This window comes from Morone saxatilis, unplaced genomic scaffold, assembly GCF_004916995.1.
Source record: "Morone saxatilis isolate NCDOM2014 unplaced genomic scaffold, NCSU_SB_2.0 Contig6, whole genome shotgun sequence".
NCBI lineage: Eukaryota > Metazoa > Chordata > Actinopteri > Moronidae > Morone > Morone saxatilis.
Genome location: NW_023340206.1, coordinates 10,027,607 through 10,045,548, shown reverse-complemented (window position 1 = coordinate 10,045,548; position 17,942 = coordinate 10,027,607). Strand labels below are relative to the sequence as shown.

Below are 17,942 nucleotides of genomic sequence, written 5' to 3'. Positions count from 1 at the left end.
TGATGTTTTTACACACGCAGTTTAAGATATGTGTTTATTAGTGATGCTGGTAAAGATTTTGTTACCTCTGGACAAAGTGAAGCTAGTTGTTTCCCTCCTGTTTCCTGTCTTTATGCTAACTAGCTCCTAACTGTAGCTTTAAATTTACTCTACAGACATAAGAGTGGTATCGATCATTTCCTCTTCCTCTAGCGAATAAACATATTTCCCAAAATGCTGAACTACGAAAAAAATCTACTGCAATTTTGGCACTGTAATCTACGTTTGTGACAAAGCATCATCTTGAAAATTGCCGCCAACCTTTGAATAAACAAAGCAAACATTCATCCAAAACTATTCCACTAAAGTATTACCTTTGATAGTCGCTACAGCTCAAAAATACTTGTTTGATCCTTTTGGAGACCCACATATGAGCTGGAGAGCCTGTAAAGAGGCAAAAATAAAATAATGAATGACAACATCTCACTCTCTTCTACCAGGACATGTTTATTTACAGCGGCAAATGACAGGAGTCACAAAGGTTCCACAGGTACGTACAGAGAGACATCAATAGTTCCCACTTCCTGCACAAAGCACACTCAGCGGGGGGACAGTCCAAGGGACACAGGGAGCATGGGGACAAAGAGGACACAAACTGTACACTGAGCTCAAACACACCTGTTTTACCCCCTACAGAAAAAGGACAGAGGAATGGTGGGGGAGACCGAGAGGAGGGGAGGACAAGAAGGGGAGAGAGGGGAGAGAGAGGAGAGAGGGGGGAGAGTTGGGTATTTAGACTCATATTCAAATACAAAAGAACATGTACAAATCGTATAGCCTCCAGGCACTGTGCTCCCATATTTACAGTCATCGTAACAGGCAGCGGAACCACTCCATGGCAGGACCATCCATTTGAGATATGCAGGTACAAGGGCTCGCTGTGAGAAAACAAAGCTGAGATAAAAACCAATGGTGTCTGAGAGGCAGGGAATAGTGGCGGAGGGGGGTGGCGGCTCACAGACACACGCGTGGAGTGCTGCAGCCTGGGGGAATTAATCACTGTGTCGAGAACTACATAATCAGGTTTTACCTATCGGAGCGCACTTTGAAGCTCAGGGTGAGAGCTCTCGCCAACTCACTCCACGCTCTAAGTGGAACGCGCTCACAGCACTCGGACATTCATACTCGGCACGTAGTCGTGAGCTACATGACTTGCTGCACAATGCATCATGGAACTGAAAAGTGTACTGAATAATATAAATATTCAACAAAATTAACAAATAAATTATAACTACATAAACGCCAGAATAGCAAGATATTAACTTTGCAACTCTTTTTCATTTATATTTGAAATTTGGACTTATTGTGAAAAATCTAAATGGGACACACACACACACACATACACAGATGATTACAGTACGTGCAGGAACATTCAACAGACATACATGCAACCTGATTCAAGTAGGTAAGTGTATTCACCCACCCATGCATGTATGCACACACACACACACACACACCAATGCCCCACACCTCACAGACACCTCCGACCCTGGCTTAATTGCTTAACAGATTTTCTTCGCAGCCATTCACAGCATCACTCTGACAATCCAGTTGTACTAGGTGAGTCTGTTTTTCGTCGCAGTGTCGTCGACCAAATCGCAAAAACTATCATTTTCCCAGAATTAAAGCATCACAATAGAATTCATTCGTCCTGACAAATTTCTGTGGAAAATAGGCAGGCAAAAAATGTTTGCTGGCTCTCCACACCTGCATACCGCGGAGGCATTGGGCCAACCCAAGCGGGGGAGAGAAAAAAAAAAGAGAGAGAGAGAAGAGAGAGAAGGCACACTAATGCCGTAATTACCGTCTCCATTGAAATGCTGTGAAATAGCTTAGGGCACGGTTTCCAGAAGGGAAAGCAAATGACTAGAAAAAGCAGTATTACACCATCACTGAACTTTGGACCAAACACAACAGAAGAGGAAAACAGCTTTTCATCTGAGGAGCGTCACAAAAAAGCCAAGCCTGTTGCCTTTTTGAAAAAAAGACAAATCATTTTAGGATATATTTAATAAAAGCTCTGTAAAATATTCTTTTTTTTTCCCTATGTACAACACACTAACATCAGAGAGAATGCAATCAGACCAAGCAAAAAACAAAAAAATGCATCTGATGGCAGTCTGATACAGGAATGAATAAAGAAAAACAGGTTCATTTTAAAACGTGTTGATTCAGTTCTCATCGGCACACTCGTTTGTTCCCGTAGTCGAGTCTGCTTTTCCTACAGACAGCAACAATTACATGACACCATTTGTGGGACATCGTTTTTTTTTTTTTTCAATACTCATGTTGCATTTAACCAACAACTGGCAACAGTATACTCTACTGAATATCGTTTGCAGTTTGAACAATGAATAAAACATACTAATGCACACGTTAAGAGAATGAGCGTCAACAATATTCAGCGTCAATATAAAAGGCTTTTTTACTAACAATGACATCAGTGCACATTATTCATAGACTGCAACACATTCTTTCTTTTTGTCTTTTTTTTTTTTGTCAACAGAAACCACGACCCACAATAGCCCTTCAGAAAACATTAGTCATCATTTATCAAGACCGAATTCCTCTTAATGATTAATGATTAGGTCCTGTTTCATACAGTTTTTCCCCTTTCACAAGAACCTGTCGACATGTTAACCTGAAGCAACAAAACCTCCTCATTCAGAGTGGTTTACCTCTTTTGTTACTGAAGCCAGCTAGCTCGAAAAACACAACGCTTCAGCACCAAGCTATTAAAAAGCATAAAAAAGGTTGCTGTGGTGGAACGCTCGGGCATTGGAAATCGTCGTGATATCGACCGCGCATTCGCTCCGACAAAAACAGAGGAAGGGCGTTAGCGCTGTTAGCTCAGGGGCACACTAGCATAGCAGGTTTGCCTGCATCTGTGATTGTGTGAGAAGTCATAGTTTGGGCTACAGAAGTGACTGATCACCATTTAACTGCATTGAATTTAGTCTTATGTGGGTGGGAAGGAAAACAACAGTTATGAACCAACAACATAAAGTGAGACAAATAAAATACAATCATTGATCAACAAGCCGTCCACTGAAGCCATGTTTTTGATATATTTATCAATCAGGGTGTCTAAAAGGTTGACCCTTTCTCTCTTTCTATTTTCTCCCTATTATTTGTATTTACACATGCCTTTCACTGGGGCATTGTTATAAACAGATATGGTATTTTACTCCACTTTTTTCCAGTGTTGTAGTTTCTCTGGGTTTTGGTCTCTTGATCCGAATGTTCTTTTGGTGGCGAGGGGACCGACCCTTTTACGCTTTGCTGTCGTCGGCCTTTGTGTGGATGCTGTTGTCACTGTGCACTTTGATTTCAATCGTATCCGGCTTGAGAGATTCTTTCCCATTTTCCTCCTTCAGCGGTAGCTTCCTGCGGGCGAAGAAGAAACACAGAAGTGCATGTGAGATTTGAAGCTTCCCATTTGGCTAATGACAGGAACTTGAAACACATGTAATATTAATGTGAACAGGCACTGATTCGACCACCTAGAGGACATTTTTGTATGAAGCAGGCACATACAATAAATGCTAGCTAAATTAGGACTGAATTACTGCCATGAGAGTGCATGGGCCTAATGGTTTTCCCAAAAAAATCTGTACTTTCCTGCTTAAGAGCCCACCAGTAATCACCTTTTAGACCTTTTGGTGCGTGAATGAGTTGCCCCCACTGGGATTAATAAAGCTGAATCTAATTGAAGTGAAAAGGCAGCAGGGACATTAAATATAAAAGCCTCTGCTGGCTTGCATGCCCAGGGAAAGGTATGATCTGTAGTCATACCTCACTTCGGCCGCGATGGTTGGAGACCTAACCTAAAAAAGTTGTCAGTCTGCTTGTATTGAGATGACTAATGGACATTTTTCTAGAGTAACTACCTCAAAACACATTAGGGTTGAGCAGAGTACTCAGCTGAAACGGGTATCCGGTACAGATAATGCACTTTTTACGAGTGTCGATATCTGTATTAAATATAGCAACTTTTAGTAAATAGTACTCTTATTCCTGTGATTTAAAAACATTCCTCTGAAGCTCTATTCCTAAACACTCATATTCATTTCAGGCTTAAATTTCCCATTACCCCGCCCACTTACAGTCTAAGTCCCGCCTATTTCCATTATAGATACAAATACAGATAATTGAATTGGTTGAACAGATACAGATAACAGCATTAGAAGATTAAGAAACAGAGAAAGTGTTCAAATTAGGGTTAAAGTTAGGGAACCATGGTCTTGGTTATCTGTAGATAAAAACGTTAATCACAAAAACAACGATTCCCATGATACATTCAGGTGATTATACACTAATAAAAACATACTTATGAATATTATATTACATTTCTGCCAATAGACCTTCCTGAATGTTACATTATTTGCTTTTGGCTTTCTCTCACAGAGGGGTCTGGTTTTATTCTATATTCCTAAACTACCCCAAACTAACTGACTGCAGAAAATCAGAGGTCAGGTATTGTCATTCCAGCATAGCAAGAGTACTAATCAGATGCTGGGTGAAATATATAAAAGCAGCTGTTTGCACTGTATTTAAAGTTTAGAGACACTTATTTTACGTATAAACGTCAGTTTTAAAGTCATGGGGAGCACCACTCAGCCTGTAGTAAGAGCCGTATAATGACCTCCCTGGAGCCCTCCCAATGCGACAGAGATGTCATCAGGGTTTGCTGAGCTTTAGCAAGGAGACTACAAATATATAACAGAAAGCCTGCGTATAAAATGAGTCGAGTTTGAAGGACATTTTCCTGGCACAAAGAGTCTGATGAAAAGATGATATCGAGCTACATTATGGGAGATTCAGGAGCCACTGGTTTTTGGAGTTTAAACCACACTAGGGACTAAAAGTATACTTTAATGACACCTTCATGGGAACCTGGAGGTAATAGTTGTGGTGGGGGGGGGGTTGATAGGGACTCATAGGAAAGTTTTACCTCTGGGTCCTCTAAAGTTAATATGGCCACTGCGAGTGATGGCAGGCAGCATGTCTTTCAAAACTCATTTGGCATTTATTAGTATAGAAACACAATTTCTAAGAGCACTGATTTGAAGAGAACTGATCTAAAAGATCCTATCCTGTGTGTATTAGCGTGATTATTACCAGAGAAACTCATTTTATCAAAATATTACAGCCAATGTCACATTCAGAACATCATCAATGGCGTTCCTCAGCTCACTGTTCTCTCATCTTGGCTGGTTGTTGCTGTTGTTTCACTGCCGTGCTATCATTTTTCTGCCTGTGTTGACCTGAATAACATCAGAGCTGGCACATCTCCCATTTTCTTTTGATTTTATTCAATCAGAGGAAGACAAAAAAAGATAAAATACACATGCATATGTTATTAGGCATGGGGTATCTGATTGGCTGACTGCTTCTTCACCTGATCCCTTACGAGTCTTGTCTCGAGGAATTCAGCTGCAGCACATCACAGCTTTATCTCTACGATAATGTGGCCACCAGATGAAAATCTAACCAGCCTGAGTTCCCTGTGATGTGATGTATGAGAGCTTTTATCTGCATTCAGCACAAAAAACTGCTGTATCCTAATGCACTTAATACAGTGACTGGGTAAAAGTCTGAACAGAATAATACACTGACATAACGTGACCTAAATAGGTGCAATTTTTACTATGTATTAGAGTTTATGAGGTATGTGTTTTGTTTTAATGACCAGCATTTATATTCTAATGTTACTTAAACTCTGTATTTGGATATTTAAAATGGCCCACAATTAGGCAGTAGCTATTAAAAAAACCCTACATAAATCCTCTTTCTATGCTATTATAGGTAGTTTAATGTTTGCATGCTACATCTGCAGAGTTTTAATCTTCTGTAGGACACAGACTTTTAAAGAATTCCTCAGCAGTGTCGGTTTTATTTCCTCTAGCTGCTGAAATACTGAAGCCTAACCAAACAGCACTTACTGACAAACCAACAGCAACATTCACTGTGAAAATATGAAGCGGGACCCATGTGGAACAACGGATGTCTTTTTGTCGCTTCATTTTAGAAATAAAGACGTGCTGTAATTTCAGCAAGGAGACGTCTCAAGGCAATTTGTCCCTCAGCAAAAGCCTGCTGCTACGCAGAAAATAAACATAACCCCGACAACACAAAATATGAGGAAAATGTTAAGTTGCAGCCCTTTTTGCACATCAAAGCTTCAAAATCCTCTTTTCCCATGTATATTCTGGGATTGGTAGAGATTCTATAAGGGAAATCAATAATCAACTGGGGCTTTCACCTGGATTCACCATCAGTGCACTGGTGTCCCTCATATCATTTTTCTATTAAGAGATTTGCAGACATTCGGTCACGAGCAAAGAAAGCAGATGTAGACTTGATCCTGCTCAGCGTGCTTTAAAATGATCTGCATCTGGCTACCAGCAGGCCGGGGTTAGCACTCTTTAGCTGAGGGCTACTTATTTCCTGAGTTCGCGGGTTGTTCTGCTTCTTATTTTGTCATACTTCCAACTCTTGTTAATTATTCACCTTGCATAAAACCATCCATCAAAACCTTTCAGCTCGAGGGTTCTGCTCTACCCTCGTCCTTAGCCATGACACAGAAAACTATTTGCATTTTGAAGGTTTAATATCCCCGACATTGAAAAAATACAAATCTGTGTAACTCAATATGAGATAAAATGTCTTTGGATGATTCATATATTATTACATTAGTGGGATTTGGAGTAAAACATCCCTCACTGTGGTGTTTAACTTCAATTGTATTCATCTTTAATCCAATTTTAGATCAAAATAAGGTTGTAATGCACATAACTGCTGCAATGGAGCTTTATTCTTTTTTTTTCTTTTTTACAGCATTTATATCTCAATCATATCTCTCTCTCTCTCTCTCTCTCTTATTAATATATCTACTAATATATATATGTATGTTATGTGTATGTATGTTATATATATATATATAATAATATATATATAATATTTATATATGTATTGTATGTATTAAAAGAATACATATAATATAGGTATATATAGAATATTAAGATATATATATATATAGTGTATATACTATGTATATAATAATTATACATATATATATATATATATATATATATGTACCACAGTGGAAAGTCATGGTTCACAATATTGGACTTTTTATTACATAAACTGTGAATTGACAATTTTAAAAGACATTTTATATCGGCACAAAATCACCCCCAAATAGCCCTTCTCGATGTTTACCAACTCCAAGTGGGTTTTTCAGTGAGTGAGATCGTGAATGTAAAACAGTCGCCCTGCGTGATACTGTACCTAATAAGCCCGAATATTGCAACTGGCCAGAGGGGGTTCCCCTTCGGTTGATTGGTGGATGTTAAAGTTCCCACACAGTGGAGCCAATTTCATGTCCCATTAGCTCCATGCATACCCAGATTGGACTTATGTTCAGACTGGGAGGTTTTCTCAACATACGAGAAGGTCTTGCCGCTCGTTTCCTCTCTTGAGTGTGGACGGCAAATCATGGGAATCATGACTGCATTTACTGAACCAACATATAAATACCCTTTGTCAGTAAAGAGTTGATGCAATGCCAATGTTTAATGTATACTGGGGACTGGTGGAGGCTAATGGAAGCTAGATGTAACAATAACTTATTAACAAATGTCACCACCTGTGTTTTTTTTCACATTCCAAGTCTCTATTTTCCTCTTGTGTGTTGAGTGAATTATAATCTCTACAGGCAGCTGATACACTCTCTACACGTCAACTTATTCCATGCTAATTAATCAAGGTTCCCAGTTTCACTTGGAGCTTATAGAGCTATAGAGAGTGAGAGTTTGAATAATTGAACAATAGGTGGAGTGTGAGATTTTTCTTACTGGAGCTAGTTGGGGGCGCAATTATTTTAATTATGAATTGGTGGGGCTACTGAACTTGTAGTAAATACATAAATACTTGTGGCATTTGAAAGTAAATTTCAAGTATCATGAAAGCCAATACAACAGAGACAGCAAGAAATACCAACAAAAACGTTCATTATTATCTGCCGGCCAGCTAACATTGCTACCAAGAGGGAGGAGCACCGGGGGAGAGCTACCGTAGCATGTCCTGGCTCCATCTACAGTACTCATTTAGTTCACTCTTGACAAGATGCATTCTATGATTAAATAATGCATTTTTACCATTAGACCGTCAAACATCTGAGAATTTATTTTCTTTGGCCACTGTAAATCCTCACACGCCAACAGTTTTTATGCTTCTCAAAGAGCCTACATGAAAGCGACTTTTGGCCAGTAAGTTTCTGATGTTCTTCCGGGAGTTTGTCACCCCCGCTGCTGACAGCACAGCTGGTTTTGAGGACTTTGGCACCGTAACATGGGCTGCAGTTGGCGTGACTTCAACAGATATACACTTCAGTGGTGCTTGTGCACATCAGACACTGATGTCTCCCATCTGATGATGTGAATTCCCAGTTACAAGAAACGATAGACGAATAACAAAAGAGTCCCCATCACAGCTACACACTGTGAGTTTTGGTTTTACACGTATGTAAAGTTTTAACCAATAGTGGAAAGTAAGTAAAAGTACTAACACCACACTGTAAAGTTACAAGTAACAGTCCTTAAGTAAAAGTATGTAGGTATAATCAGGAAAATGTCCCCTGGGACTGTTATATACTATTATATATGATATCATTAGATGATTTTGACTCAACTATTAAAGGTAAAAGCAGGATTTTACTATTGCAGTTGGTTGAGCTGGAACTATTCTCATTATGGATTAATCCACTGATCATTTTCTTTATTCGCTGATTGATTGTTTAGTTTATAAAAATTCAGAATACATTGAGAAATGAAGTGATCCTCTAATCCTTCACACTGCTCATTAACACTGCTATACATTTAAATTATTAAAATTGTTATTATATTAAAATGATGAACAGGACAATCCTCATATCTGAGAGCTGGAATCATTCAATGACTCAGGAATTTCAGCTGCACTTTTTATGTTTTGTATGTTCAAATAAATAGTAACTAAAGATGTCCAATCATTGAAGTGGAGCAAAAAGTACAATATTTCCAACTGAAATTTAGTGGAGTACAAGTATAAATATAGAAATTACTAACTAAGTAATATCAAATGTATTCTTAAGTACAGTAGTTGAGTAAATATACTTAGTTAAATCTGACTGGCTTTAACAATAAACCTGTGACTGCTGATTGTGGTTAAAGTCAAAGGATGCACTCAGCATTTCCTCTATTTTTCCGCAGTGTGCTTCCTCTTCCAATGTTTTTGACTTCAACATGACTCATCACATACTCTCCCTCAGAGGTTAAATCTAAAATGATGTTTGGGACACAAAGCAAACTGAAATGCTACTGGGTCTTGACAAGCCTCTTTGATTTAATGCTGCAAGAGCCGGCAGCTATGTGCGCCTCACGGTGGGCCGCAGAGATATCAGAGTGTGTATGCAGATGTGTGTTTGTAATCTGTAAGCTTCCAAGTGACACCAAAGCACAGCAGGGGTGACTTGTTCTTTCCTCTGCTGACGTTAATTAAGCAGAAGGCCATCTACGCCAGGCCATAAAGGCTGACTACAATCACTGCTCTGCACAGAGATAAATTAGGTGGCCTAGGGTCTAAACCACAGCACGTCCTGGGGGAGTGTTTGTTTACGCTCTTATCTAAACCTTTACATTTACATTTATTCTCGCAGCGGGCATATTTTACCATAGCTGACACACGGGATCTTACAATGAGCGTAGAAGTGGAAGTCTTGGTCAAGGACACTTTAACAGAGCTGCTGATGGACACTTGTTTACACGGGGGTCTTGATACCTGACCTGTTACAGAAATCAGCTCGTTTGCATGGGAAGGATGAATGGAAACTCTTCTCCTAGACAAACTGAAACTGGGGGGAGGGTGTGGGTGTGCTTTTGCTTTTATAATAAGATGCAGCACAAAACGTTCCAGCAGTAATTACAGTAGAGCATCAAATCATGGATGACTGACCAAAGGAGTAATAATCTACCAATTTACAGTGCCTTTAACTTCGTTTTCTGCAACACAACATCTCAAAACTAAATGTTTAATGATAGAGATGTACCGGTAGTACTGAACAGCAAACACTTATATTGCCTCTCCTTTGCCTACCTGCTCAACCAACGAGAGGTTATGTAATAACGCCATGCGGCCGTTGAGTTGTACAGGGTAAGTTTTATGATTAAAATGACGAGTAGCCTACATGAGCACCGTTATCGGACCCATCCCTTTTTAATAAACGTGAAAATTACACATTTCACATTTTACTTTACTACACCGCATAAAAGGAAGTAACACAAAAATCTAAACGTGTCAGTCCACACATCAAAAAAAGATAATTATTTAAACAAGAGCTTTGTGAAAGGATTTCTGTTCTTGGAGCTTATAAACTTGTAATAACTGTATTTCTCAGCTGAATTAATTAATATTTATGACACTTTGCAAACTTTGAAATGCCTTTTTGTAACTATTTCAAGTTTTTCTTAAAAGTTTAAATTCTCCTCACATTTTGTGTGAGGAGAATACAAAATATGAAGACATTGCAGCTACTGTGCATATTTGACAGGTTTTCAAAAGAAGAAAAAACCTTTGTTGGACATTTTTTGAATAAACAGTATATTAAGCTTCAAGGTTGCTGGGTGGGCGTTTCCATGGCAGCGATCTACAGTGTTGCTTAGAAACATTTTTTAGACAAGCTAAGATAGTTTTGAGTATGCGTGACTCAAGACACGTGTCCCTGTACAACATTGATCATTTGGGAGCACCCTGTTATATAAAAGTTTATATTAGCTAGCAAACGCTATCGCTGCAGAATAAGAAATAAAACTGAAAAAAAAAAAGGTCAAAAAAGTTCAAGATTCCTGATTGTGACACTAACGGAAGTAAAATAATACAAACCAAAGACAAGACAAAGACAGCAAACCGATGAACCCTGGAGGCTGCAGCTTGTTCCATCTGAGGCAGCCGTGTTTAAGAAAATGGAGTTTCTTTCTTTCTTTTGAAATATTTGTTTCAGACATTGTTGGACAGCAGTGCATGAATTGACAAAAAAGTATAAATAAAATGATTAATATAATATATATAAAATTGCTATGAGTATGGATTTTTGTGCATCTGATGCAATTGTAGAATTTATTTTTATCTTTGTATCGCTGCAGGATGCTGGAGCCTCAACTATAACTTGGCATTCTGTTTATTTCCTGCCGTGAGTCAACAGAGTGTGACGATACTCAAAAGTTTGGTCTGCTCCGCGTCTAATCTGTCACTGAGCCTATCTTCTAACCCCTGAAGTCTGAGTAAACAGCAAACTGTTCACTGACGTCAGCATGAACCTTTCCCACATCACCTGAGTGGATCAACTGTCACTGCGCCCTGACACTGTATCGTGTTGTGACACTGTGTGAATGTTTGGGTGTCGATGAGGCAACTCTGCTAAAACCTGGATAAAAATACAATTTACAGCAAAAAGAAAAGTTAAACTTTATTCAATGTGAGCTGAGCTAATATCAGCATAAAACTATTCTAACAATAGCCAATTAAGTTCTGTGTTTATGGCAAGACTGAACTTCTGTCTGACGCTGTCCCTCAGGTGTTTGCTGGGAGGCTACTGAAGGGCCAGACAGGTTCACAAATCTATTTCTGGATCACTGACTGACAGGAAGAGACTGGATTTGCCACTGTGACTATCGCTAGCAGTGAATAGCAAGAAAAACACCTGGAGAAAGTCACAGAGTCACAATCTAATTAATTCCAAATTCCCTGATGTACAAATGTAAAAAAAATATATAATAATTTAACGTTATTATACTTTATGCTAGTGCAATATCTGTGCCGCACAGATTCACCGCTCCATTCACCGGTCCAGACTATAGGTGTACCACTCTTTTTCCATCTGTCCATTTGGCCCACAGACATCACAGACATCACAGCGAACAGTCAAGAACTTACGCTCCAAAGAAGTGACTTTTGAAGTCAATGGGGCCACTGCAAACACTCTTTCAACTTTTCTTGAGGAAGGTATACGGAGCGCACGGCTCTCCCACTGATCTTGGCACAATTCGACAGATTCATAATGGAAAGACACCTTCCCATCCTCCATCATCCGTCGGCCCAGCTCTGCCTTAGAGTTAAAACTGCGCTGTTGAGAGGGCACATGGCTGCCAGCCGCTTCCTGCTAAGCTTGAGCACCACATCGAGATGAGAAAACAGGCAGCAAAGACCGCCTGTGACCCTGTTCACTAGACAGAACCTCGCATTAAAAACTTCCACTCACACACACCCAAACAAACCCCCTCTGATCGGTGCCACTTATCACCCTCCTGCTATTCATCACTGTGTACACTCTTATCGATATCATTGATATTGCTGCGCAGGGTTTGCTGATCTTTACAACTTATTACCCCTCAACACCTTCAGACTCGCATTACTGACATCTTGCAAACTCAGTAGGAGTGTCTGTGCTTTGTATTATCTCAAGCGTTATCTCATTATGTTCCCTTCAGCTCAGTGGTATGAGTCATTGTATAGACTGCATTACTTCATTCTCTCCACACTAACTGAAAGGAAAATTCTATTTTTATACAACCAGACTCTTGTTTTTGCTGTTATGGCCATCGGTGCTGTCACTTATGAAACCAATTTCTGAGAATGAGAATCTGGAGACCCAAAGACACCGGTTGTAACACACTAACAGAAAGGTGTAGCTGCTGATCTGCCTATCACACAGCTGGTAGTTTATTGGTTCTTGTGACAATAAGTTAAAAAATATAGATATCCACATTATTGTAGATATCTTTATTTGTATACCCTGGCAACTGCAGTAGCAGCACCTGGAGTACAAGTAATCTGGGTTGGGAATAAATGCTATGTTGACATTTACAGTTTGGTTATTAACTCTGACAATGTGTCAGTGCATGTGACGCTGGCGAGCATCAGCGTCAAAATCTGTTTAACTGCATTGTTTTATATTAGAATTTCCTAATATAAATGAAGCTGAACTACTGTCGGACACCCCGTTTCTAGTTATTCCTGTTCCTGATATCTATACAATACCTCCTCATTTAACTAAAAACGAAGATAAGGTGGCAGGTGGCTGGAGGGAGATTGCCAGGGAGCTGGAAGTTTCTAATAATCGCTAATAACAACCTGCTTGCTTCTATAAGTTGTGACTGCACACTGCTCAGCTTGTGCCATCTGAATAACATGTAAAACGAGTGAACGAGTATTTCAAAGAGTATTTCATCAAAAAAAAATGAGCCCAACATTACAGAAAAGTGCCTACATTTGTGTAGCATCATCTCGCGACCGCTCTGTTTTATCTTGTGAACCCTTTGACGGGTTGCCAGTTTGGGAGTCACAGCTTTACATAGTATTTGTTGTAAGTAGTAAGTAATTTTACAACCTGGGTCATATTTTCATAGTTTTAGCTATCATTTTGATTGGTTATGATGCCACTGTTCTCACCAAGTATCATGTGCACATACAGTGAACCAGGAAGTTGGTGATAGATGTTTATATCTGAATCTGTTTGGAAAATAATTTAACCCAAATTATTTGGTTAATGAACGGGTTTGTTCAAAAGCTTCGCAAGGGTTTCACTGCTAGTGTTTCTTACATCATCGGGACTTGTTTTCAGCAATGGCAGCGTTCCCAGAATCGATAACCCTCAAGTTAACAGGTTTACCAGAACACTACAAATGTCTAACAGAAAGCCTGAGTTACAAATTGTGGGTATGTGATTTAAAATATGTGGGCACATGTGCGACAAAAAAAAATGGAAATGTAGGATTCTGTGTTTTTGGACCTTGGTAGAAATAAAATCTTGGATAGCCTCTGCCCTTTATAAGTTCATGGAAGTGCAATACTAAATTCCTGGAGTATTTCCTTTAAATTGGTCAATAAAATGTCCCATGAAGTCCATTTTAAAGTGTATTTCGGCAACAAAGCTGCAGGAGAAAAGTCATATGATATGAACGATGGACCAAAATCTGATAAGATGACGCAGATTGTAAAAACGAAATATTGAGCCACACCACCGCTGCCTGTCACAGCCATTTTACCATTCTACTGCAATTTATGCCCCGTACTGTGTGTCTGCGACTCTGCTTTGTATTTGTGACGTGACTGTAATAAATTACCAACTCTAATATATCCATGAAGAAGTTGTAGTAGCAACATATAGCTGCACACAGCCTGTAAATGCCTATGTGAGTTGCTGCTACAGTGCCTGCTCCAACATAAAGCTGAGGCACATCCTGCATGCTGTCTGGGCAGGCAGTCACTCAGCCCTCCAGCACTGTGAGCTTAGTGACTCAGCAAAAGTCACCCACCTCCCCCTCTTTTTCTCCGTGCCCCTCTCTCTCTCTGCATCCCAGACACTGGGCTGGCACACTGACAGTTGCAACACAAAAATGGCACCGCTGAGGCTAATGAATCACACTCTGTGGGTGACGTCTCACAAAACCTCAGTTTGGCTAGCACCCCACATAAAATAGTACTGGGACTAAATCTGAAAATCGATTGTAATATGAATTTCATGGGAGGAGGCTTTTAAATTGCATGCCATCTGATGAGAGGGGAAAAAAAGGGCAAAGTATTGTTTACTCTACATACATGCAGTGGTATGAGACTTTTTGCATGCAGAATTTACATAAATACAGAGGTACACACAAACATGTGACCACGTGAGATTTCAAACATGCACGTCATGAATGTACACATACGCTCAATGCATGCAAAAGAGATACTTCAAAAGGGAACTCACTGCACACTATGAAACGCACTGATGTTAGTGAAGAAGACATAATCAAAGACATACTGTGGCTGAAAGGGTGGTTGGGCGGCTGTTGTAGGTGTACCTACAGTAAATAGTAAAAACAAGTCTCCTTTTGTCATTCTTTTCTCACTCGCGGGAACTAAGTGGATTCTAGGCTGCGCTTGACATGAAGAGTGTCACTGCGCTATTCATATCTACTTGACAGGTGAGACTTGAGAGACAATTTGTGACATTATAATCAAGACTAATAGGTTAAAATCCTTTTTGGCAGAAACAGTACTTGACAGATTGACCCAATGTAGCCCACAAGCATTAAGATACACCCACAGCAGAAGCTTCCTCTGCAAGCATGAATGACCTGGTGACCGACACTGATTCCAACTGTCACCATGGAAATCAAAACTTTTGATTGAAGGAGTTAAAGTTCCTGAAGCAAAAAACAATATAAAAGAGACAGAAACTCACAGGTAGGCGGCCTTGCCCTCCTCTATTTCTTTGCCCTTGCCACTGGTGGCTGTTTTCTTGCTACACAGAGTGCGCGTGATGCACATCAGCAGGCCGCAGTGACGCAGGAAGAAGCAGCTGACGTCCACCAGCACGAGCAGTAGCAGAAGCGCTCCCAGTCCGAGGCCCACCACAGCCCCCAGCCCCAGGCCGCTGAACAGGGATTCTGCTAAGGCAGTGAAAACACACACACAGACACACGACACAAAACAAAGGGAAAAACACTGTTAGCAATTTTGGTTCATACGCTTATTTTCTAAGATAGAGACAGAGGTCAGGGTCAGGTGTAGAGTGGAGCTGGTGGGTGTTCATCGGCTCGCTCAAGGACGTGTTCTCAGGTCGGACGCCTGCTGAGACGAGGCCTGACCTCCGCCCCGCCCTAAATCCATACATGGTGGGTGTAACAGCACTGTAAGTGAGACCAGAAAACTAGAGGGTTGTACCAAACAAGAGCACACTTACCCCCCAAAAACTTTTTCTGTGGTTACTTTCAAAACCACTCGAAGGTCAATGAATTCCTCTAGAGCCAGCTGGATAGTTTCCAACACATAGATAAGTCCTAATCCACAACGCCTCGGCTCCACGCAATCCTCAGCGGAGGATCCCGATTATTAGTGTGATTCCACCAAATCTCCTCCAAAACAAATCAATTTCAGACGTCCAAACTTTTAACGTAATAGAAGTTTCAAAGACTTTAGAAATTAGAAAAAGGAGATCTACAGCCCCCCCAAAACAGGTGGAAAAGGCTTTGCTTGGTGATTTATTTGTGATATCAGAAGCTTTGCAGCTTCTTATCTGTTTAAGAACTTAAAAATACAGAAATGGTTTGACAAAACTCAATTTATAGGCCTGAAACTACAGAACAAAACACATTCCTTTCTTCTGTAATTGGCCTCAGGCCCTGCAACTACCTTCTCTACCATGTGCCAAGTGTCAACATCTCTGATTCTACAAGTGCAGAAGGTAGTGTACACTTTTCAGCTATATTGTTCCCAAGTGCAGCTCAATGTAGCAAGCGTCAGCATTACCATACTGATGCTTCAGCCCCTGTGTCCACTCGGCCCCTTTTATTTCATAGCTTGCAGCCTTAAACAAATTCACGTGGGATGCAAAGTCGGAATTTTCAGCTAAAAGTTAAAAACACTTTCTCTCGGATCCGTTAGTATACGGCGCTCTAAAACACATTGGGCTCTCAGCTCAGTCGGGAACAAGCAGCAGGGCCTGCTTTCAGATGAAAGTAATAAGAAAATGAAGGCAGTGCAGCAAAGAGAGGCTCCCAGTGGGCACAGCTGAACAGAGTTGTGCCCTTAAGTGATCCTGGGGTTGGGCGAACCGAACGTCCACAGTAGGATCACTGTTGGCAGCTGGAGGTCAGACCTTGCCAGGAGTAATCAGCGATGGAAGAGCGAGAGTGAATGAACTTTCCTACTTAAGAGTGCTCTCATATGGGTGCTCAGTAGACTGTGAGTTAAAAAGGGGGAGCGGACATCAATATGAAGGTGTAAGCACACAGAGATGGCCGAGAGGTGAAGTCTGGCACCTCAGAGTTAAATAAAGCCCAGTGAGCGAAGAGTGAATGCTGCCAGAGCTCTCCACTGTCTCCTCTGTCCTGTGTGGCAAAATATAAAGTGAACGTGAGCTGAATACAGAAGTTGTAACCAGCCTTCAGTCAGTTTCCCACAGCCCACATACGGTGTATCTGCGAGGATTTTGGCTGATTTTAGATGCATTTACATTATGTGGCTGGAAAAAGGCGGTTTAATATTTTAATGGTGTACAACTGAATCCTCACTAAACTCTGACAAAGCCTCAGGATTCTATCATATCACTTCTCATTTTGTAAAGTCCACTACAGTAAAATATCAAAAATAAACTAAATTTCTACCATGTTTGTGCCTTCGTAAATTAGATTCAGTACCATTTAGAACAATTGTGAATCCAATGAAAGCGGTTCAGGTCATTTTAAGATTTGTACACAAAAAGCTGTTGCTTGTTACTAATTAAAGGGGTTGCTAGAGACAGATTAAAACAAAAAAAGGTCAAAATCTTTGTAGCACAGGCAAAAATATCCAGAGTTTTAGTCCCTTATATGGCTCCTTTTTTCCCCAGAATGCAGCCTTTTCATTACAGTCTAAGCCAAGGAAATGTCCATGTCTTTCAAACTCCATGCCCACAGTTTATTAATGAAGCATTATACAAGTGTTGGAGTGCCCATTAAAGATGATAGTCTACCAACAAACAAACCATGTTCAGACACTGACAAGGAGTATTTAAGCTTTTTTTATTTTATTGTTTTGGCTGTCTAATCCAACACTTTGGACTTGAAATGAAATAATGACTATGGACAATGATACAGTAAGGCTGCTTTTCATACACTGTTTGAAAACATCCTCAAGTTAAAGCTGCGAGTCAACACTTTAACCTCACAGTCACCGTTTCGTTTCAAATCCAGTGTGCTGGAGCACTGAGCCAAAACAACAAAAATGTGCGAATTTCCAAAAACCCATGCTCCACGCTGGAAGTCGTCTCTGCGTGTCACAACCCAAATGACTCTTGTGTCGGTGAATTTGTTCTTGTCTTCGAGCTGAGACCGCAGACAACG

General features: G+C 40.3%; 1 protein-coding gene across 2 annotated transcripts in view; it reads right to left on the bottom strand.

Annotated features, from left to right (window-relative positions):
• Positions 1 to 2,197: 2,197 nt before the first annotated feature.
• Positions 2,198 to 17,942, bottom strand: part of LOC118339726 (neural cell adhesion molecule 2-like) — a 252,040-nt gene continuing 236,295 nt past the window's right edge. Inside the window, exons 16-17 of one of the 2 annotated variants that reach the window (XM_035677429.1) lie at positions 15,302 to 15,509; positions 2,198 to 3,426 (exon numbers count right to left, since the gene is read on the bottom strand). In XM_035677429.1, the coding sequence (XP_035533322.1) occupies positions 3,312 to 3,426; positions 15,302 to 15,509 (323 nt within the window). In that variant the 3' untranslated portion in view covers positions 2,198 to 3,311. The remainder of the gene's footprint in view (positions 3,427 to 15,301; positions 15,510 to 17,942) is intronic. The other variant, XM_035677430.1, reaches the window with a different exon arrangement.